At 44.9% G+C, this 23,611-nt stretch overlaps 1 protein-coding gene across 1 annotated transcript in view; it reads left to right on the plus strand.

Moving 5' to 3' along the window:
• The window catches only part of LOC131481464 (MAGUK p55 subfamily member 7-like), an 84,922-nt gene that overhangs the window by 36,356 nt on the left and 24,955 nt on the right, over window positions 1-23,611 (plus strand). Inside the window, exon 3 of the mRNA XM_058670452.1 lies at window positions 22,681-22,758. Coding sequence (XP_058526435.1) covers window positions 22,681-22,758 — 78 coding nt within the window. The remainder of the gene's footprint in view (window positions 1-22,680; window positions 22,759-23,611) is intronic.

Here is a 23,611-nt window from a genome sequence, read left to right on the forward strand (position 1 = left end):
CTGTTTTGATCTACTTGGCTCAAAGAGAACAAGGAGGTTGCTCAGAGAGCTCCACTCACCTTCGTAGAAGAAATCATAGCCATGCCATGATTCATCTTTCTTTCCCTTGGCTGTGGGTAAGTTCTGTCGTGTGCTTACTAGCTTACTGTAAACCACAGGACTACACATAGCCACGTCCAGGTGACGCTTGCAGGTGGCATGATGTTGTCTTGGCACCAAGAAGAGTGCTCCTGGAGAGAGGGGAGTAAAACAGATTCCTGGTTTATTTATAAGGTAAATGAAGTTCCCACCAATTAATATCAGGGAGTAATTATGTTTGTGATCCGAATAGCCAGTTCTTCTGAAGCATGCCCTGAACTTTTCTGATGTTTCTTTGTTGATTTTTGTTTATTTGAAAGACAGATTGACAGAGAGATCTCTCATTCGCTGATTTACTTCCAAACTGCCTACAAAAAATGAAGCCTGGGGCAGCTCTAGGCTAGGAACCAAGCATGCTATCCTGGTCTCTTTTTCTTTGGAAGATCTCTTTTTCTTTCTCTTTCTCTCCTGCTGGGGAATGGTCTTTTCGGTGAAAGCTGGTCTGTGCTTTCATGAGTCCCATATCCTAAGACCATCTTTTTAATTTTTTTTTAAATTTTCAAATAAGTTTTATTTGTGTGGAAGAGTGAGGAGGAGGAGAGATACCTTCCATTTATTGCTGTGCTCCCTAGAAGTTTGCAGTATCAGGACCAAAAACCAGGGCCCATGAGCTTCATGCAGGTCTCCCCATGGTTAGCAGCAGCCCAGCACTTAGCTGTCGTACGTTGCTTTCCCAGGTGCATTAGCAGCAGAGCTGGAGTGAAAGTGGTGCCTGTGTGGGATGTCTGTATCAAAAGCAGCCACTTCACCTGCTACATCCTGACATCTTCTCCACGCTGTCTGTATGTCACTGTTAGAGGCGATGCGGTGACTGGCGCCTGTGAGCCTCCCTGGGACACCCCACACCTCACATGTAATCCAGCAGGGTTCAGCTGGAGCACTCTGATGGCCTGCCAGCCGTGTCAGCACTTGAAACACGCTGATTTTGGTTTGGGCCGGTGGGATCTGTGTGCAGGAGTGTCTCCTGGTTTCTGTTTCTATTAATTCCAATATCAGAGGCTGAGCATGTGTTTTGGGGCCCGTCTCCTTTCTATACCCTTGGCCTGTTTGCCTTGCCCATTTGGGGTATCTGCCTCATTACAGTTGATTTGTAGGAATTCCTTTCTATGTTCGGATCCCAAGTCTCTGTTTATATATCATGAATACCTGCAGGTGTGTGCTCATGCTTCCTCATTCTGATCATTTGCCGTAAGTGTGAAAATGTACATCCACACGGAAAGTCTGCTTTCTGTCTGGAGGCAGAAGGAAAGGCATGTCTGTAGCAAGACCCCGTCCAGCATGGGCTCCTTGGCTCGCTGGGCCTCCCCAAGAGCCTGTCTGAGAGGCTGAGGTATGTGTAGCCCCAAGCCAAGTCTGAGGTCTGGTTTATTTTTATATGCTGGCCCCCAGGGGCTCCTGGGGCCGATGCCCTGTTCTAATATTCCCCTTTGGTGGGAAGTATCTATAGAACCTGCTTTTAGCACCTGGTCTGATTATGTGTATGGTGGTTTGGAGAGTAAAGTTCTTCTGGCCAGGATGTGTTTGTGTGTGTGTATGTGAGTATAAGTGTGAGTTAGTATGAGAGAGTGTGTGGTGTTCTAGCCAGGGTGTGAGCGTGTGTGTTAATGTGTTCTTTGAGGCAGGGTGTGTTTGTATGAATGTGTGTATGTGTGAGTGTGTGTTCTGGGCAGGATGTGAGTATAACTGAGATTGTGTGTTCTGCTTGGGATGTGAATTTAAGTGTGTGAGAGTATATGTTCTGGGCATGGTATGAGTGTTTCACACTGTGTGTTCTGGGCAGAGAGAGAGAGAGAGTGTGTGTGTGTGTGTGATTTTTTCCTGCATGCTTTCATCACCTGTATGTGTGTGTGTGTGATTTGTGTGTGTGTGTGATTTCTTCTTGCATGCTCACATCGCTTCTAAATGTCCTGGTTGTTGGAGAGAGATTGCTTGATTAGCAGGAGGTGGGCATGTTTTCCACTCATGTTTTCCACTCATTTCACAAAAGCCCAAGAGGCTGCTGTGTGGCCCTCTGTTCATGCTCATACCCTGTTGGGGTTGTTTATTGAAGCATCATGGTAATGCATGGATAATGGATGGCTGTAGGCTGGTTTTTCAGCTTAGTTAGGTTCAGACATCTTTATGACATACATAGATGACAAAAAAAGTGGCCTTGTTAAAAAACCCAACTTATTTGAAGTGGAAAGTTACTGTTAGTTGATCAGTTAGTGCTGTGTCCTATAATTCACAGGCCAATGAAGGAAGGGGTAAGGGGTGTTGTGTGGTGATTATGGTTTAGAAGTGATCACACTATGCAACAAAGGAATTGAATTACATTGGTCTTTATATTTCTTTCCATTTTCACATAATATATTTAAGAGATCTTTAACATTTTCGAAAGTTTCAAAATGTTATTTAAATATTACATTATATAAAATTTTAGTGTAACTTCTGTTAATTATGAAAAACAAAGTGAAGTTATAGGCTTTTGTGGAAATAAAAGAAGTTCCAGGTGGTCCACTGTGAATCATAAGAACCCAAATTCCTGAGCCATCCTCTGCTGCCTTCCAGGCACATTAGCTGAAGTCTGGAGCAAAGCAGAGGAGCTGGGCTCCAGCACCGGATGTGGGATGCTGGTGTCGTAATCAATGGCTTACCTCCCTGTGCCACGGCACCCATTTTAAGGATAGTTGTTTTTAGGCAGTTACTGTTGATCGGCCCCCTGCCCTGTAAAAAGTTAGCATCCATTTCCTTATTAAAACTTCCTACCTTCTTTATTTCCTTTTTTGATGGGCATTACATCACCTACCTAGTTGCTGGTAAAGCTGAAGAAAGGGTGAAGTGTATGACAAGGTGTTGCTGTTGTGCTGGGCTAGCAGCGACACGCTAGCACAGAGGTGTGTTGTGCTGGGTTACACCTTCTTTGGATCCTGTTCTCTCTCATTGACAGTCAAATGAAAGGGCTGGGCATTATGGCCACAGGGGTCAAACCAGTGCTGGAGAGGCCTGCATCCATAGTGGAGTGCCTGGTCCAAGTCCTGGCTGCCCTGTTTCCTGTTCAACTTCCTGCTAACGTACCTGGGAGGCAGCAGATGGTAGACAAAAACCGTATCTGGAAGTATTCCTACTCTCCCTTGCTTTGTAACTAAATTTCACATGGTAGATTTTTAAGCCAGGGTTTTTAGAATCAAAATACTATAAACACACACACATCTCTGATGAAGAGTATGCCTAATGACTTTTCACTATACAAAAAAATGCTTTTGTCATATGCAATTTGTATTTTAATTATGACCTCATTTTTTTTTGTGCTTTGGCTTAGTTTTTCTGAAAGTACTTTTCAGAATTAAGTAGTGGTAACTGCTAACTTGAAAAACTTTGCTTATGAATTTGTCCTTTTAAATTGGTATGTTTTATTTTTTTAATTTTTTTACATTTTATTATTATCATTTTATGATACAGTTCCATAGGCTCCTGGCATTTCCCTTATCCCAGCCCCAATCCCCCCCCACCACTTAGTTCCTCTATATCATTACTAAAGTATACTTCTTCATACACAGTCATATGTCCATCATTGCAGGCATGGACAATGGCAGAGAGTCCAGCATCCTATTGTTAAGATATAGTAAACAGTTTCATTGTAAGTCCATCTTTGTCTGGAAGTAGAAATGCATACTGCATTGTATCCTCACATCTGGATGTTAGCCTCTGCTTCACAACTACTGTACATCCCCTTAAATGAAAAGTCATGACACAAAATCAACAATAGAAAGAAAAATAGAAATCTACAATGCCATGAAGTTAAATAACATGTTACCAGATATGACAGTCTCCATTACAGAGCTACTATACATCCCCATAAATGAAGAGCCACAAAATGATGCAGATGGCAAAGGTTTGAGCCTTTAGTGCAGTTGACATGTGTCTTTGGCCATCCCTTTGAGTAAGTCTGGAGCTGGCCACCCTTGGGTGCTTGATGAATTGGGGTGGTATCTCCAATTACCTTCTAGTCTCAGGTGCTTCTACTAGGCGGTGCCCATTGCTTTAGGAAAGCCCAGATGCACCTGAAGGAGCTTGTCCGTTCTGCCCCCAGATGGGTTAAAAGATTTAACCGGCAAGATACCATTCAAAATAACAGAGAAAAGTATGAAATATCTGGGAATAAATCTAACCAAAAATGTAGGAGACTTATTTCAAGAAAACTACAAACTACTTAAAAAAGAAATTGAACAAGACCTCAAAAGATGTAGTAACATCCCATGCTCCTGGATAGGTAAAATCAATATCATTAAAATGTCTATACTACCAAAAGCAATATATACATTCAACGCAATCCCAATCAAATTGCCAAAAACATTCTTCATGGAACTGGAAACAATGATCCAAAGGTTCATCTGGAAACACAAAAAACCACGGATAGCTAGAACCATCCTGAAGAACAGGAAGTTAGCAGGGGGAATCACAGTTCCAGACCTCTGGACATACTATAGGGCAGTGGTTATCAAAACAGCGTGGTACTGGCACAAAGATAGGGAGGAAGATCAATGGAGCAGAATAGAAACACCAGAAGGGAACCCAAACAGGTACAGCCAAATAATCTTTGACAAAAAGACAAACGACAGTCCAGGCAAATGGGAAGGTCTATTCAATAAATGCTGTTGGGACAATTGGTTAATAGCCTGCAGAAACAAAAAGATAGATCCACATCTCTCACCATACACTAAGATCAGATCTAAATGGATAACAGATCTAAACCTACATCCAGAAACCTTCAAACTTTTGGAAGAAAATGTTGGAAACACACTGCAACACTTAGGGGTAGGCCCTCACTTCCTAAAAAAGACTCCAAAAGCAATAGAAATCAAGACCAAAATAAACAATTGGGACCTCATCAAACTAAGAAGCTTCTGTACAGCTAGAGAAACAATCAACAAAGTAAAAAGGCAACCCACAGAATGGGAGAAGATCTTCGCACACGACATAGGTGATAGAGGGCTGATCTCCAGAATATACAAAGAGCTACAAAACAACCAAAATGTCAAAACAAACAAGCCACTCAAGAAATGGGCACGAGAAATGGGCAAACACTTCACAAAGGAACAAACCCAAATGGCAAATAAACATATGAAAAAATGCTCAAGTTCCCTGGCAATAAGGGAAATCCAAATTAAAACATCAATGAGGTACCACCTAACGCCAGTAAGACTGGCCCACATGAATAAAAGCACCAACAACACTTGTTGGTGAGGTTGTGGGGAAAAAGGAACCCTACTCCACTGCTGGTGGGGCTGCAGGCTGGTACAGCCTCTATGGAAATCAGTATGGAGAATATTCAAACAACTCAAATTCAACATACCGTATGATCCAGCAATAGCACTCCTAGGAATATATCCAGAACAATTGTTTTACGAGAAACCAACATGCACTCCTACGCTCATAGCAGCACAATCAGTAATTGCAAAAACATGGAAACAACCAAAATGCCCATCAACAGAGGATTGGATAAGAAAGCTATGGTTCATCTACTCCATGGAATACTACTCAGTTATTAAAAAAAACAAAATGCAGTTCTTTGTGGCCAAATGGGCCAAACTGGAAACCATAATGCTAAGGGGAATGAGCCAATCCCAAAAGGTTAAATACCACATGTTTGCCTTAATTTAAGATGATATGATGTTATATATAACATGTTATGTTATGAATGTTATATGTTGTATATAAACTAAAATTGAAGTGTAGGTGAGGTGGTCACAGAAGGTGGCTGGGAACTCGCATTTACTTTTAACATATTGGTTACTCATTACTATGTCAATTAATTCCATAATGATGTAAATTTTTGCTGATGGTATGTTGGAGCTTTCAATTGACTGGGATGATACTCTGCTGGCTCTGTCTTCAGACCAGAGAGGGTATACCTAAGAAGCCGTTAAACTTGACTGGACAATAAGATGCTGGACTCTGTGTTTGGTATACGGTTGCAATGGGGGAATCTCAACTGAACTTGAGCTGTGGTTATGCAACAAGGTGGAGGAATCCACCATGGTGGGAGGGTTTGGGAGGGGTGGGGAGAATCCCAGTACCTATGAAACTGTGTCACATAATACAATGTAATTAATGAAGTAAAAATAATAAATAAAAAAAAGATTAAGCTTAAAAAAAAAAAAGAAAAAGAAAAGGACAAAACTCAAGCCACAGCAGTATGAAAAGCACTTGTGAAATCTTATGTCCCATAAAGAACTTTGCCAGCAAAGTATTTATGATTAACAATTTATTCTACTTCCAGGGGATCACAGATATTATTATGGGACCCATCCATGTAGAATACATTAAATACACATTATATTGTTATCTTGGATGGTGGGCTTACAGCAGTGAAAGTATGCATATGGTTGACATTGTGACATTGTGATGCATTGAGTTAATGCCTGTCACACTTGCATTACATGTGGGCACCTGCTCAGTGCCTGCTGCTCCCTTCAAACCCCACCCAGCTCCCTGCAGATGGCTTGGGAAAGCAGTGGATGATAGTTCAAGTGCTGAGGCTCTTGTACCCACATGGGAAACCAAGCTGGAGTTCCAGGCTTCTGGCTTTGGCCTGGCTCAGCTGCAGCTATTGTAGCCCTTGGGAAGTGAACCAACAGATGGAAGATTCTCTTTCTCTCTTTCTCTGTAAGGCTGCCTTGCAAATAAATAATAACAACCAAAAAACTCGCATGGTATTCTCTCACTATTGGTCCTCAAATCATTGGTTGCAGAAGTGTAAAATTATAACTGAGATTCATACAGGTAGGTGTTTGTTGCTGGAACAGGTGGTGGCCTTTGCTCAGATCTGGGTGACATACCATCTCAAGGCTGCTTGAGCCTTCACCCATGGTGCTAGTAACTACCCATGGAAGTGATGGAGTGCTTTGGGGCTCCTGGTCTGCATCCCAGCCCTTGTAACCATTGGGTCCCAGCGTCCTTGAGCCCCTCCTGCCTTAGTGTCTCCTCTACTCTCCCCTGCTGCTGTGGACACCGTCTGAGTCACATCTTCTGTCTTTGTGCAACAGGAGTCTGCTTTTTCATCTTTTCCTTTTGCCTGCTGACAGCTCCCTTAGCTGTCACTTCTCAGCTGCTGGTTTAATGCTTAAAAACTTACTGTCAAAATGTGAATTCTCATCAGTCTGGGTGGGGTGCCTCTGTTCTTTTTTTATAACACTCTGCTAGTGTCCTGCAGAAGCTTTCTGAGAACAATTCAGATGAGCCCCTTGAGTACTGATGGATCTCTTGGTCCCAGCACCTTTCAGAGTTCCAAATGCCTTGTTGAGTGCTGCCAGCAGCTCTCAGAGATAGGCACCTATTTTTTCTTTTTCTTTCTTTCTTTAATTGTTTGAAAGTGTGTTTGTGTGTGTGTGTGTAGAGAGAGAGAGAGAAATGAGAGGATCTTCCATCTATTGGTTTGCTCCCCAAATGACTAACAGCTACGATTGGACCAGCCTGTAGGCGATTGCCCCTGGATTTCTGCCTGCTTAGCCTTGTGAGAGTCCATAGGGACAGGGCACACCATGTCCCCTAGGGGAACCCCTGACAGGAGTCTCCACTGAGACCCCCACCTGGCCTGTGCACTGGGTATGGAGCAAGAGCAGTGGGCTGCACCCCAGTCTCTCTTCTCTGTCACTTGAAAGGAGCTATGATAAGACTTCCTTGGTAAACAACTCTCGGAAGTCAAGTGTTGCACTCAACCTGTTTTTCAGCTATATGTAATGAGTTTGCCTTGAGGCACAGCTCCTGTATTGCATGCAAAAACATGATCTTTAACTCCATTGGAGGGTCTAGAGATACACACATGCTTACTAGTCAGTCACAACTTAGTTGTTAGGTGGGAGTATTGTCAGTCCGTCCTTCTGCCTGCCATCTTTTCCTACTCTGTGTGAGCTTGTAACTTCCCTCAAAAACAGACATCCCTCACCAGTATTGTCTTCTGGGATTCTGCTGCCAAGGAATGTGTTGCCTTACCCCTCGGTGGTCTCGGGGCCTGCTGGACAGAAGACCCCCCTCAGACAAGGCAGGAGTCAAGAGCTCCATTCAGTTTCCCTACATGATTGGCAAGGACCCAAACACCTGGATCATTTTCTGCTGCTTTTCCTAGGTGCATCAGCAGGGAGCTGAATCAGAAGTATGATAACCAGGACTTAAACTCAGGCCCATATAGGATGCCAGCATTGTAGACAGCAGCTTATGTCATTGTACCACAACATCAGCCCCAACATACTTCACTTTATTGCTACTGTAAAGCTAGAGGCACGCTTTGGCTGAATAAGTAATCAACTCGTTTGTGGGCGCTTTCTGTAAATGTCTTCTTATTCTTGGTCCTCTGGATTGAATCAAATGATGGAAAGACAGAGTTACAGGAAGAAACACCGAGGGAGGTATTCCATCTACGGGTTCACTGGTCGCAGTGCTTGAAACTGAGATTATTCAAAGCCAGGAGATAGAACCTTCTTCCAGGTCTCCCATGTGGGTGCAGGGTCCCAAGTCTTTGGTCCTTAGCTGGGAGCTGGATGGGAAGTGGAGTAGCCAGGACTAGAACCAGTGCCTGTGTGGGATGCCAGTGTCACATGTGGCAGCTTCACTTGCTATGCCATAGTGCTGGCCTCATTCTATTGGTTTTCATTTGTGGTGTGAGGCAGGGCAAGGATCAGAGTGCCTTTTTTTGTATGTGAGTTTTCAGTTTCCCCAGCACCATTTGAGGTAAGGTCATCTTTACCCACACCTGGTAGTATACACATTCTCACCTGCCTCATATTCTGCTTGCCTGTGTGTTGTCATTTTGACCTTATGGCTCAGTCTGGAATCTCTAGTGCAAGTGTGGGGTGCCATTATGATGGGGGGTTCTCTTTGTCTCTTTTGCTATGATTTCTTTTGGTCTTGTCATTATCCCTCACTTTTAGGCCTAGAGCCTCCTCTCTCCAAGGAGTCCAGAGCTGTGGCCTCAGAGTGGTCTCTTTCCATCTGGTGGCTCCTCTTGATATCCCTTTGCTTCTGTTTTAGTTATTTACTCTTAAAAGCACATTGAAACATTTTATTGTGGGGCTGCCACTGTGGCGTAGCAGGTACCTGTAGTGCTAGATTCCATATCTGCACTTCTGATCCAGGTACCCACACAGGAGACCCAGAAAAAGCTCCTGGCTCCTGGCATTGGCCTGGTTCAGTTGCTGCAGTTGCAGCCATATGGAGAGTGAGCCAGCAGATGGAAGATTCTCCCTCCTCTTTCTTTCTGTAACCCTGCTTCTTAAATATATAAATAAAATGTTTTTAAAAATCAAAAAGAAACCATTTATTTATTTCATTTCAACGAAACCTGTGATGAGAGGGCATCCAGTGGTGTGGAAATCATTGTAGTCACAGAGTTACTGAGAAGGTGAAAGGGATTGACATAGTATGGGACACACAGTCAATAGTTGCTAATTTCATAATTACTAGTAACTGGAAAGTTCCATGTTCATTCCACTCAACACCAGAAGTCATTATCTGAATAAAGTATTAAAATTGGCAGTGGTTAAAAGGAGAACATGGCAAGCAAGTTAATTTATCACCGTTGACTCAGGATTTGGCACACACAAGTAATTAGATACCCGAGAAGCAGTCAGCTTCTGGCGTGATTTCTATAGCTCAGAAAGCCTTATTTTTAAAAAAATTAAGTTCTGTGTTTCATTATATTTGTTTTTCTCCTTTGGAACTTGATGTAAAGTATTATTTTGTCTTCGTTAGGAAGTGAACTTTCTGCCACTGCTTTTTGACAAGTCTCTGCCAGGCCTGCGGAGTCTTGGTTCAGATGGTAGAGACGGAGTTGACTGTTGGAATTGCCACGTAGGAGGAGAGACTGGGGACATGGGTATACCAGGCTGAGCAGGTGTGCGTGCAAGCTGAGGCTCTGTACCTGTGCTCCCTGGTATCCCGGGCTGAGCAGGTGTGTGTGTGAGCTGAGGCTCTGTGCATGTGCTCCCTGGTGTCCCGGGTTCAGCAGGTGTGTGTGAGCTGAGGCTCTGTGCCTGTGCTCCCTGGTGTCCCAGGCTGAGCAGGTGTGTGTGAGCTGAGGCTCTGTGCATGTGCTCCCTGCAGCTGCTTAGTCTCCACAGAAGCAAACAGTGAAGAAGCCTGAATAACCTTCAGTGCTGTCTACCTTCTTTCCAGGTTGCTTGTTTATTTTGTGATTCCAACGGTGCCTATTTCTAAATCACACATTATAGCCTTAATGTATTGATTTCTGCCGTATTTGAAAAATCTATAGTATGTCAGATCCCTGGTTGACTTTGATGAAAGTCCTGAAACTCCGCAGGGCAGTTTGACTTGGCCTCTTGCAACTTCATGCCAGTGCAGTGGCAGATCCTGTGACATCATTGTTTTCTGCAGGCCATTGCATTGTCTGGAATCTGGCGGCGTGTGAAGCTGCCAGGCCCTCCACCCTTGCTCTGATGCAGCTGGCGCAGAGGGGTGGAGGAACCGACTGCATCCAGCGGTGTGCTGAGCCTCGGGGTACACAGAGCCACCGATCTAGAGCTGTCTGGTTTGGGGGTCATTGCAGGCACTCACGGAGCAGACACCCTCCCTATCCTCCTTTTACCCAAGATCCACTGTCCTACACAGGCAGAAAGACGAAACATAGCAAAGCGTTAGAGTCTGCTGGAGAGAAAGTGTGAATAAAGCCATGGGTGCAGCCCGCTCAAGCGTTTGACGTCCTCATTCAGGTTTACATGGAGATGTGCCTGGCACACTTAGAATTTGTTTATCCCTTGACCCCACACAATTCTAAGTTCACTCCGCATTTAAAATCTGGTATGCTAAGGCTGGCATTGTGGTCCATTGGGTTAAGCCACTGTCTGCAATGCCCATACCCGTGTGGGGGCTGGTTGAAGTCCTAGCTGCCCCACTTCTGATTCAGCCGCCTGATAATGCACCTGGGAAAGCAGTAGAGGCAGCTCAAGGGCTTGAGGCCCTGCCACCACATGACAGACTCAGAGGAGGTTCTTGACTCCTGACTTTGGCCTGGCCCAGCCCCAGCTGTTCTGGCCGGAATCACAGATGGAAGGCATACTCTATCTCTCTCACTGTGTCTTCCAAGTAAATGATAATAAATGAAATAAAATATAGTATGCTTTAAAAGTTTGCTCCCACTCGTAACTTTTAACAGCATACGTGTTACAAGTGTCAGTGCGTAGGGCCCGGCGGCATCGCCTTGAAAGCTCCGGGATCCCATATGAGCACCGGTTCTAATTCCAGCATCTTTACTTCCCATCCAGCTCCCTGCTTGTGGCCTGGGAAAGCAGTCGAGGACGGCCCAAAGCTTTGGGACCCTGCACCCACGTGGGAGACCCGGAAGAGGTTCCTGGTCCCAGCATCAGATCGGCGCATACCGGCCCGTTGGGGCTCACTTGGGGAGTGAAACATCGGACAGAAGATCTTCCTCTCTGTCTCTCCTCCTCTCTGTGTATCCGGCTTTCCAATAATAATAAAATCTTAAAAAAAAAAAAAAACAAGTGTCAGTGCGTGCGTGTATGAGAAGACCTAGCTCAATTATATTGCTCTATTGGTGTGACAGTGCTATTTTTTTTTATGTATGTTGTATTCCATTAAAAGGGTTTTTTTTTAAAGATTTATTTATTTTGTTACAAAGTCAGATATACAGAGAGGAGGAGAGACAGAGAGGAAGATCCTCCGTCCAATGTTTCACTCCCCAAGTAAGCCGCAACAGGCCGGTGCGCACCGATCCGAAGCCGGGAACCTGGAACCTCTTCCGGGTCTCCCACGCGGGTGCAGTGTCCCAAAGCATTGGGCCGTCCTCGACTGCTTCCCCAGGCCACAGGCAGGGAGCTGGATGGGAAGTGCAGCTGCCGGGATTAGAACCGGCGCCCATATGGGATCCCGGGCTCTCAAGGCGAGGACTTTAGCGCTAGGCCACGCCGCCGGGCCCAACAGTGCATTTTTACTCTTTAAAATCTCTGCTCATGTGTAGTACACACAGTACCACAGGCTGGCCTCATTCGCTTATTAATGCTAGATTCGCGGCTGTCCAAAATGTTAGATTCGCCGGCCACCAGGGAAAGAATAACTCAGCCGAATATATGAAAAGAATTTAGATGGCCTTTATTTCAGGGAGCCATGGTCACGGGCTTCCTTTCCCCGTGCAGTAGAAAGGACAGACGTGAAAGAGTGGCCTGCAGGGGAAGAAGAACGTGGAAGAGACAGGGAAGGGGCTTTTTAAACTCTCCTGGACACAGAAGCCAAGATGAGGGTCACTTCGGCCCTTATTGGTGGGGGGATATGGGTCTGTGCCCCTCATTGGTGCAGCGGTGGTCTCACAGCCTGAGGGGCCTGCCAGAATCCTGCCATCCATTCTGGGTTTGGTTGGAGCTCCACCCTCCTCTGGCCACCGTGGTAGCCATCAATTACCACCAAGCATAACTAACAGTTTTTTTTTCTTCAGCCATTAAGATATGAAATTGTAGGAAAAATAGGACCCAGTGCAGTAGCCTGGTGGCTAAAGTCCTCACCTTGCATACACCAGGATCCCTTATGGGCGCTGGTTCTAATCCCATTGGCCCTGCTTTGCATCCAGCTCCCTGCTTGTGGCCTGGGAAAGCAGGAGAGGACAGCCCAAAGCCTTGGGACACTGAACCCATGTGGGAGACCAGGAAAAAAGTTTCTGGCTCCTGGTTTCTGATCCGTGCAGCTCTGGCCATTGTGTCCACCTGGGGAATGAAATAGCAGATGGAGGATCCTCCTCTATGTCTCTCCTCCTCTCTGTATATCTGACTTTCCAATAAAAATAAATAAATCTGAAAAAAATTGTATGGAAAATAGACTTTTTCTGCAGCACAGAATTTTAAGGTTAAAAATATACACAAAAATTTTCTGTTTTTCCTCTGCTTTGCTTTTTCTTTTCTCAGACTTTCATTTCTTGCCTTTTCTTTCTTTCTTTCTTTCTTTCTTTCTTTCTCTTTCTTTCTTTCTTTCTTTCTTTCTTTCTTTCTTCCTTTCTTTCTTTCTTTCTTTCTTTCTTTCTTTCTTTCTTTCTTTCTTTCTTTCTTTTTTTCTTAGAAAATCAGTTAAAAACCAAGGCAGAAGGCCACCTAGGGCACTAGAATTCCACACCCCCATGTCAGAGTGCTTGGATTTCAATCTCAGCTCCACTCCTAATTCCAGCTTCCTGCTGATGAACACCCTTGGGAGACAGCACCCTGTCACTCAGTTGGGAGACGTGCACTGTCTGCTTCTGGCCCCACCCTAGCCATCGTAGACACTTGGGGAGTAAACCAGCAGATGGGAGAGCCCCTCGACCCCCCCATTCCTCCCTCTCTGTGTCTCTCTCCGCACTCTCTCTCTCTTTAAAATAAAGTTTTAAAGTAATATTTTAAAAAGCAAGTTAAAACAATGGTAAGTAGTTACTAAATGAAAATCTCCCCCTATACCCTAAGAACTTTGGGAGAATAGGGCAGTTTGTCTTACGTCCTTTGTGGCTGATGCTGACAGTGCATGTTTTTAGCACCTACGTAGTTATTTGTATTTATCTATCTAACATTTCCAGGAGTTCTGTAATTTGATGTACTTTTTGGAGGCACATGGATTGCTGGGAGTATGTAAATGTAATGTTCGCTAACTCAGTATGTGATGCACCTGTTACCAAGGGAGGTGAGAGGACCCTCCCCACCCCCAGTCATCTAAATCTTGCTCTGAAAGGGAGGAAATGATTAAGTATATTAATGACATAGCCTTGAGCCGAGGACCAGAGCTGGTTGGGAATGAATGGGCAGACACAGAAATGGAACTTTTAAAGACATGCTCATTGAAATAGAGAGCTCAGTTAACCAGTCAGATATCACTGAAGGGAATTCATGAACATGAAATTTTGTCAGTGTGTCCGAAGGAGACAGCCAGGGAGAAGGCATCTGTATATTACAGTTGCAGGAGAGGAAAAGTGAGCTGACAGGTGAAAGGGTCAGGATGAGGACGCCTGACATAGGCAGCTGGACACCCAGAAAACAGAGAGAGAGAGAGAGAGATGGGACATGTGAGGCAGAGTCACAACAAGCTCCTAGAACTGCAGAGAAACCAGTGCCATGGAGTCAGGAAGCTCAACACACCCCCAGTGGAATTAACATGCACATGTGTACACACAGGCAGCAGCACAGCATGCTACAGAACTAACACAGATGCACACGCAGGCATGAGGTACAACACAGCTGACACAATTGTGCACATTGCATGCAAACAAAGCACAGAGACACATGGCACAGCACACCCCCAGAATAAACACACACACTCACAGAAAGCACAGATGTCACCAACAGAATCAACGTGTTATGCACAAGTTTGTAAAAATGGAATTAAAGTGTGATGTATGTTTTATATGCGCATTTTGAAGATCCCTGTGATGTGTATGTTAGAGTGTGAGCGTCATATTTGGACATAGAAGTGAGTGGAGATGTAAGATGTTGTGAAAGCCATGTGATATTTGGGAAGACGGGAGAGGAAGGAAACATTTAATTCCAGAACTCAAGTTACATAGGCATGGAAAAGCTCAAGGTAGTCATTCTTTGTCCCTTGAGTGTGTTAGTCTTAGTCCACTGGGAGATGAGACAGAGAAAAAGAAACAAAATAATTAATCAGTAGCACTTCCAGTGAGATAGTCCATACAAAGACAGCAGGGAAAATAAAGAATGCAGTAGATGTAAAATGACAAAACTCTCAAGTTAGGAAGCACCACAGATTGCTAAAGACCAAATTTAGTTAGGAGAAAAGATAAACATAACAAGCCAAGCTTTCAGTTCAAGTATGCGAGCCACCGTTTGGAGGGCCTTTGGGTCAGTAGCTGTCACCTGAGGTGCTGTGCTCCACGTCGGAGTGCCTGGGTCAAGGCCGGCGCCATCCTGACTCCAGCTTCCCACTGGTTCACATGCTAGTGCCTACGGTAGCAGAAGTCATGAGTCAGCCTAGGTGTGTGTGGCACACAGAGTAGCCTGGGCTTGTGCTGCAGCTGTGGAGACTTGGGGCCCCCACAAGTGCAGAGTGAGTGATGCTCCCTGAAGCTGAGTCGGGGTACAGCAGCTCTTGCCAAAGTGCGGCCCTGTGGAACCCTGAGGCTGTATACCATGTTTCCATGGTAAGCTGCGATGACACTGTTTGCAGTTTCACTGGGTTAGTGGGTTACAGCTGTTGACACCACCACCGTGTAGATCCACACCAGGGCACCAGCACTGCTTGTTCAGGAGTCTTTCAAGTTCTTCACCACCATGCTGTCAAAGTGTATTCATACACACACACACACATATCCCCGTGTTGTAATGTGCTTTTTTTTTTTTTTTTTGAAGCAGGAAAAGTCATTCATTTCCTGAAATCTTAACCATTGAGGATATATCTGTACTTTTGGCAAAGCAAATTCTGATTACCAAGGGGAAATCATGATCCTGGCCTTGATTTGTGAACTTAGCTGTCTGCATTTTTCCTTGGACACCTATAGGAGTCATGTTGATTTAGGTTGAAACTGTCAAGTGATTGAAATGAGCCTAGCATTTCAAGGACAACTACAAATAATGTTTTTCAGTGATAAAACTCGGGATTCCAAACAGATGCTAGAATTTTGCAAAATGTATGTCTGCGACCTTGAGGTTGGCAGCTTCCCAATCCTTACTTTTTTTTCCCATAATTTAGTTGAGAGGCAGAGAAAACACTCCCATGTGCTGATTCAGTCTCCTCATGCCCACCATGCTGGAGCCTCCAGGCCAGGAGTGTGCCCGCATGTCCCCGGTCACGGGGGCCCAGGGTCTGCACTGCCTTGACAGGAAGCTGGAGTCGAACCCAGGCTGAATGCACTGCAGGCATCTCTCACTGCTGGGCAAAGCACTTGTTCCCTGCAGGCTTAGCTGCTTTGTTGGTGAGGTCAGCAGATGTGACTGCTGTGGTTATACTGTGAGAAGTATAAGTGATTGGGGGACCCACATGCACCAGTTTCCAAATGACCCATGCGCAGTAGTACAAAAGTCTACTGGGGCAGAAGAGCTGAAGTTCAGGGAGAGTGGATGACTGGTGGGTGGCCAGTGGATGATTCATGGGTGTGACTGTAATGTTCATGTGGCATCTCAGCTTTAAGGAACTGCCATGTGTAAATGCTGGTTTTGGTATCAAGGGATAGTTACAGTGACCTGAGAAGTCTTCTCACTTTACTTCTTCTGAATGCAAGCCTGCATGAGGCCGATCCGCTCCCTGTGCTTTAGCCAGAGTCAGCACATTGACAGATTGAAGGCAGAAGCAAAGGGGGTACCAGCTGTTTTCTTTAAAGCAGGAATGAGAGACATTGCAAATTTATAAGCTAGTTACAGTTTTCTAAAATGTTTATCTTGAAGACTTAATTTCCAGGATGTTGGTTTTTTTTTAAAAAAACATACCTGTTAACTTAAATAAATATATGTAGTTATTTAAATACATTTAAATTATCTGAATAAATTTGTTGTTTTTAATGAATCATTTTAAACAAGTCAACTTTTTAATTCCTGCTTTTATTTTCAGTACTGTATATATCAATACTGGTTACCCATCCCTGACCCAAAATGCTTAGAGCCAGAATTGTTTTAAGATTTCAGAGTGGGGCCCTGTAGGATAGTAGCTAACATCCTCGCCTTATATACGTCAGGATCTTATATGGGCACTGGTCTGTGTCCCAGCTGCTCCACTTCCCATGCAGTTCCCTGCTTGTGGCCTGGGAAAGCAGTCAAGGACAGCCCAAAGCATTGGGACTCTTCACCCATGTGGGAGACCTGGAAGAAGCTCCTGGTTCCTGGCTTTGGATCGGCTCATTTCCAGCCATTGTGACCACTTGGGGAGTGATTCAGTGGACGGAAGATCTTTTTCTCTGTATCTTTTTCTCTTTATATGTCTCCCTTTCCAATGAAAACTAGTTTTTTTAAAGACTTCAGAGTGGTTTTTAGGTTTGGGTGCTCAACCTTTAGATGAAAGCCACTTAAGGGCTCTTTAGGACAGTCTTCTAGCCAGTGAACTGAACGACTCAGTTCAGCTAAGAGGCAGTCTCACTTTTCCCCAGTTATAGGCACCAAAATGCGTTTGCCCAAAGCTGACTTTCCTGTCATTTCTAGCCCTTTCTCTCTCTTCCCCCAAACCTTTTGGCTGTTAGAAGATGAGTTCAGACTCTGGTTGGCACATCTGACTTAGAGCTCCCTTTCTCATCCCTCATGCCAGCTGGGGCAGTAGAGGAGTGGACATGCAGGACGTCCTTCTGGCTTGCTGTCTGCAACTCCCGTTCCCTGAGACAGGCCTCGAGACTCGTCGCCCCTCTCTTCTGTTCTAATTTCTTATTTTGTAAGTCTGTTTTCTTTTAGAGGTGTCTTTAGAACATTTGTGTAAATGGTGTTGTGTAAAAACTATGCAAGGATTTAGAAAAAAAATTGTAACTAAATAAATTTTGTTTGTCTAGGAACCCTTGGAAGTCCCGAAACATGTACACACACAGGGTAACTGCAGTTGAGAGAATGGGAATGGTTGGTGATCAGGCTGCAGAGAGGTGTGTGCTTTCAGTTATTAGATGTTTCCCTTAGAGTGTGGCACTTTTTTTCCTCAAGGCTGGGCACTTCTCATCATTTGGAGAGGCAAAGGAGAAAACATCCCACACATGTCCTGTCACACTGTGATCTTAAGGCCTTGCACACTGATTTACTCATTCCGTAACAGTTGTAACTTTGGAGCCTCTGTTTTATGGAGGTGTTAGGGTGTAAGCTCTTGGGAGATGGTGGTGAACTCGAGGGACGTTGTCCCTAATTAGGAAGTTTCATCACCTGTGGGAGCAGGTGTAAGCAAATGCAGAGTAGACTTACAGATGCCAAATCTGAGGTGGAAATGAACCAAAAGTACTGGGGCCTGCCATACCCGATACTGGAGGAACATTGATTTGGTTGAGCCTGTGTGCCTCAAGCACCCCAAGTAAGGCGAGTCTTCCAAGCCAGGGCCACTGACAGAAGATTCTGGTGTTGGGGACTTGGGGTAGTGATTTGAGATAGAAGCCAGCAGGTGCTGGGTTAGGCTGGGCACCAGAGCAAGCTTGGATTTCTAAGTCATCCATACGTACACCTTTACTCTTCAGTACTACAGTAGCGAGCTGTGGGAGGGCTGGTGTGAGGCAGTGAAGGCTGATTTAGGTTTGCTAGGTGTTTCCGTGGTCAGTCCTATTTTGCTGTCTTTTATGTTGGGGCACACATTGTGCTGTGTACCCAGATCTCAGCTCACCTGAAAACCAGACCAGTTTCTCAGCAGTGTCATGTAGTTAGAGCTGGTGGGCACAGGATCTCTAAATCCCCTTCTGGAGCAGAGAGTGGGCCATGAGAGCTGTCACTGATGTTCTCTCTGAACCAATTCTGGCAGTTGTTTTTCTCCAAGATTCCTTCTGTGGAGCTGTAAATGTGTTTCCCTGGGTGACGATTCTGTCTTTGTTCTCAGCAAGGAGCGCTTCCCCTCAGGAACCTGGCAGTGAGAGCTGTGTGTGTGCACCGTGTGTGTGCACTGTGATTTCATCCCAAGAGCAAGTGACAGGCATAGCCAGGCCATGTCCGTGCAGTGATGCTCTTTTAACACCGTGACAATGGTGTCAGAGCCACAGGTATTTCTCCTGTCCTTGTCCGTGTCGCCTCTTGTGGATAGCTTCAGAATCCCCTGAAACATAGTGGGGCCCTGAGTGCTCACCTGCGGCCACCAAAGAAAGCAAGAACTGGCAGGGCAACCTCTGCCTGCATGGAGTCAGCCCTCAGGAATGACCCCTGGAAAACGGGGGATTAGGAGGGAGAAGGAAGAGAGCCTTCAGCTCTCATGGGCACACCACAGTGAAAAACCCTTTAGGAATTTCTTGCCCCAAAGCCATCTCCCCTTATTTGACTTTCTGTTTCCAGCCCCCGTGTGGGCAAGCGAGCACACCCTGGGCCATGTCCCTTCTCTTCCAAAGCCTGTTCTTTTTCTCCTGCATACAGTCCAAGCCTTTTGGCATGAGTCACCCACCTGTGTTTTGAGTTATTTTCTTAGAAAAATACACGTAAACATTTCTGGCATGCAAGGACCAGCTGAGAGGCACCCCTGAATTCTCCCAGCCCCACGTGGACCCTGGATACGTGACTTGTCATGTTGTAAGACTGTTGGTTTTGTCTTTTATGGCTGTGTAGTTTTATTTGAAAACTGCAGTTAACAGGGCATGTTTGTTGAAGTGTAAAATGTGAACTTGTGTGTGATAGACTCCATGGCTATGGACACATGGGTGCTATAGCCTGTGTTTGTGGACATGTTACATCACACGTGTCCATTACACACGTCCTCAGCCACAGTGCCCCTCCTCATAGCTCCTGTTGAGTATTTTGTTTTTATACTCAACATTGCTCTAGTATTACCCCCAGGCTTTCTGTGTAGAAGGTGAGTGGTCAGTGTGTGTGTGTGTGTGTGTGCATGTGAATTTTAGATTGGGTGCTGTTATTACCAAACAAGCAATTTAAGCAACTGAGCCATTATGGGCAGGACTTTTTTACCCTTGGAAGCCAGGGCTCGTGTTGTGGCCTTAGTTTCTTTCATGTGGTTTGGACAGCTGTGGCAGAGCTGTCCAGTCTCATACCTCTCTGTCCTCTAGGCTTGGAAGCAAATGCATGCCCTGTGACTGGTTCCTCTGAAAAGCTAGCTCATCCTCTGGTGAATGAAGCTCCATTCTGCAAAGTCCTACCATTCTTGTAGGTGTCCGAGTCCAGTGTAGGCGCCACTGCCCTCAGTGAAATACAGCATTTATTTTCGGGAAGTAACGCTAGTTTGCTGTTAAGAACCAGTTGTAAATAGAAATGATTTCTATTTTAGCTGACTTTTTTTCATTACATATATTAGGAATATTTAATAGCACAACCTGTGCGTAGAGATTGAGGTGCGCTTTGTTTCATGGTGAGTTGTAACTGTTCCAGCATGTTCTTATGAGTAGGCACTTACTTTTGAGTGACTATAGTCTTTCTGTCATATGAAATGAACTTAGCAGGGTCTCTTCTCCTCAGCACACATCTGTATCCTTGACTCTGCTTTTCCTTCAGCTGCCTGCTCCTTGCTCCTTGGGTTGCTAATGGGATGGCTGAATCTACAAAGGGAAATGTTTAATTAAAATAAATGAGCTTTTGAAGGTTTGGCTATGTTTGGTGTCTAATCTGAGTCACTGGTTGATTACTGATATTTCAACCACATCATTGGTTTTGTTTTTATCTCCTGGCTCTGAAAATATTCCCACTCTGAGACATGTGCCAGAGTGCATCACAGTGGATTTTTCTGCAGTAGGTAAATTCTAGAATTTAATATAAAACTAAGTCATATTTTGTAACATGAAAGTGACTAGCCACATGTGGACATCCAGTCTAATCTGACTGAGGTTAAATGAAATAAATGCAGGGTGACAGCTAACAGTTCCTGTGCCCAGTGCTGTAGAACGTGGTGGATTTCACTGAAAATTCTCTTGGGCAGTCTTGGGGTCATGTCCATCCATGTTCCTGTTAATTAGGTTTTTAAAAACATTTTCTCTGGGTATGATGGGTGCTACTGCAAAACAGAGCTCCCCGTGTTTCTGGAAATAGTAAACAACTCCAAATGAAGAGTGTTTTTACTTTCCTACCTCTGTTCACTTTTGTGGTGAAGTGGAACATGTAGCAGCATAGGGTTGCCAGCACTTTGAAATCTTCAGAGGAAGTTATAAAACCTGTTGAACGCAGTGCAAAGTCCAGGGTGGTCACTGTAGTGTGGGCCAGTGCACCCACCTCCTGGGTGATGAGGAATGAGGTGCAGTGGAAGCCGGCTCTGGGAACTGGGCCCCACTCACAGGCGCCGTATGTTGGTAGGACAGTGAGGAAGCCAGGGTGCTGTCTGCTGAGCAGGCTGAGTGGGACCTGAGGGGGCTGTGGCACCAGCTGGAGGCTCCAGGGAGAGTGTGACCCCAGTTGTGCTACTGCCTGTGTGGGTGTCTCCCAGGGGACTCAGTCCCTGTGTGGCAGAGCAAGATGCTCACCCATTCACCTGTTCCTGGGGGCGGGCTCAGGAGTGAGAGTACTAAGCTCATAAGGATTCCATCCCCAGTATTCCTAACAGCTGTTTTGCAGGTGATAGACACGCATGTGTGTTTAGTAGGTGTTGGCCTGTGTGTTTGTTACAGTGACGAGGCAAGTTGTGTAGTCAAGTTAGACGAGGTTGCGAGAGGCTGAGTTTTGTGAGTGCATGTGGAGAATGCCCTCATTCTGGATGGTTATTTAAACAAAGATAATGTAGCTTAGTAGTATTGGTTTTTAAAATTCTGTTTCTCTAGTTTCTCAAATGAAACCTTAATTCTTTCTCCCTTTTTAAAAAGTTTGTTTCCTTGATATGAGAAGGGTTTACAGATTCAAAGATATGAAGTAAAAAGGTTGGCCTCATTCTTCTGGTAATGTCTTAAGTGTCTAGATCCTTCCCCTGATGCTAAACGTTAAATCCCTGGTTGCCTAGAAGGTAATAGAATCCTCTTTGAGCCATCACATCTGGCTCATCAGAGTAAAATCTATCTTCCAGACCTTTACAGGGGAATTTGGTTAACTTTGAGTATAATTGAGGAGTATACTACTTGGTACCTGTTAAGAAAAGGAAATTGCGACGTGCAACTGTTTTTCACAAATGCTGGGGAACGCTTTTCTTCATCTCTTCGGAAACTGGAGTTTGCAAGTATCAGATGTTAAGGACACCTGTGTTAGAGCTGAAACAGGTGAAACTTACAGGCTGACAGGTATGCTTCCGCCGCAGCGTCTCCTGGGGCTTCATGGGACAATGGCATGTGGCTTAAGGAACTTGGTTTTTCTCATATTGCATTAAAATAGGTGCTTGCTCTTGTGTTTCTCAAGGCATAGAGATGGTGTGTGATTTTAACAGAATTGTTTCTGCAGCAGAGAAGGGATATTATTTAAGCTAAACAGTTGTAAGAGTTCCTTTTGTTTAAAATTTCAGCTTGGAGGAAAATGGACAATTTGAAGAAAACACTTAGGCAGGAGGGGGAGGAGGAGTGGTAAGTTTGTTGAGTGCTGGTGGACTTGGTACCAGTGTGTGCCCCTCCTGGCAGCTCTTCTGTGCCAGTCTGTCACAATGTGACTGCCAATTTATGTTGCACTCTAATCATAATTCAATTCTGGAGCAGAAATATAAGCTACAGCTGTCACTTGAGGGAATGAAGCAGTGGATCTTAAAAATTTCACGTTAGGAAATGGACATGTTTTCCCAGTGGGAGAGCAAAGGTTTATGTTCTTATGTGAGTTATATACAGTGACTCCGTGTTGGACACACTGGGCCAGGGTAACAAATGAGTTTTGTGCACACATACGCACATATGTGGCACGTGCACACACAGGTACACGTGTGTGTGTCGTCCTCAGGTTCATGGAAGTGCATTGCCTTCATTAAGGATGTTGTGGGGAGTTGAGTTGAACATGTGATCTTGACAGTATTTTAATATCTGCAGTCACTTACCACAGGTAAACTGACAGTCCTTTACTTCTTTTCCAGATTCACGAAAAGCTCTACTACTACGAAAAGCAGAGTCCCACACCCATTCTGCACAGCGCTGCAGCCTTGGCCGGTGACGTAAGTTACTGCAGACCAGGAACCACCAGTGTGCCCGAAGCTTGCTTATCCCTCAGCTTGCTGCCCCCCCACTGGTTTCCATTCACTTTCCCGTTCTGAAGATTCTTGCACCTGCTAACATTCCTTGTCCTGCCGTGATAACCACGTCATAGAAAGTGTCTGGCTTCACGCTTGGCTGGGGACAAGCTCGTGACCCCTGCTGTGCTGGGAGGAAAGTCACAGCCAAGTGGAATGCTGTGGAAAATACACAAATGAGATCTTTGCGTGGCTGACAGGTGCTGGGATAGGAGTGAGGCGCATCAAAGACACGAAAAAGACAGGACTTGTTTTTAAATGGATTATAAAGCACCATAGTGATTTATGGATATTAGACCTTTCCAAATTACCTTCCTAACCAAAAATTAAAAATAAATTTTAGAGGCAGTTGGCATTGATGGAGTAGTTAATTTCCTATAGCTATAATTTTAAGTCTGGTTGTGGGTGGGGGAGGGGGTTAGAGGGTTTCTAATGTGCTTATCCTTGCTGTTCGCTGTGCGACTCGGATGAATTGTGAGCACACCTGGGTAAACTGAAAGGCCACGAGGCTGGCTGAGAAGGATGCTGAGTGTGAAGGCGGGTTTTAGGGAGACCACGCAGCTGATTTGCAGCATTTCCGTGTTGTCTTTCATTAGGGATAAAACAAAAGTTAATCAACTTAGTAAAACACGAGGGTGGTCATATGATTTTTGAAAGGATCACCTTCAGGAAGCTGATTTTCTTTGATGTATTTTATATTCTGTAGAACATAAAACACAGCCTAATCGACCATCCTTGTGGTGCACCCTATGCTTAGCCCACAAACATTTTTCTTCCA

The sequence above is a fragment of the Ochotona princeps genome, chromosome 11 (assembly GCF_030435755.1).
Source record: "Ochotona princeps isolate mOchPri1 chromosome 11, mOchPri1.hap1, whole genome shotgun sequence".
NCBI classification, from domain to species: Eukaryota; Metazoa; Chordata; class Mammalia; order Lagomorpha; family Ochotonidae; genus Ochotona; species Ochotona princeps.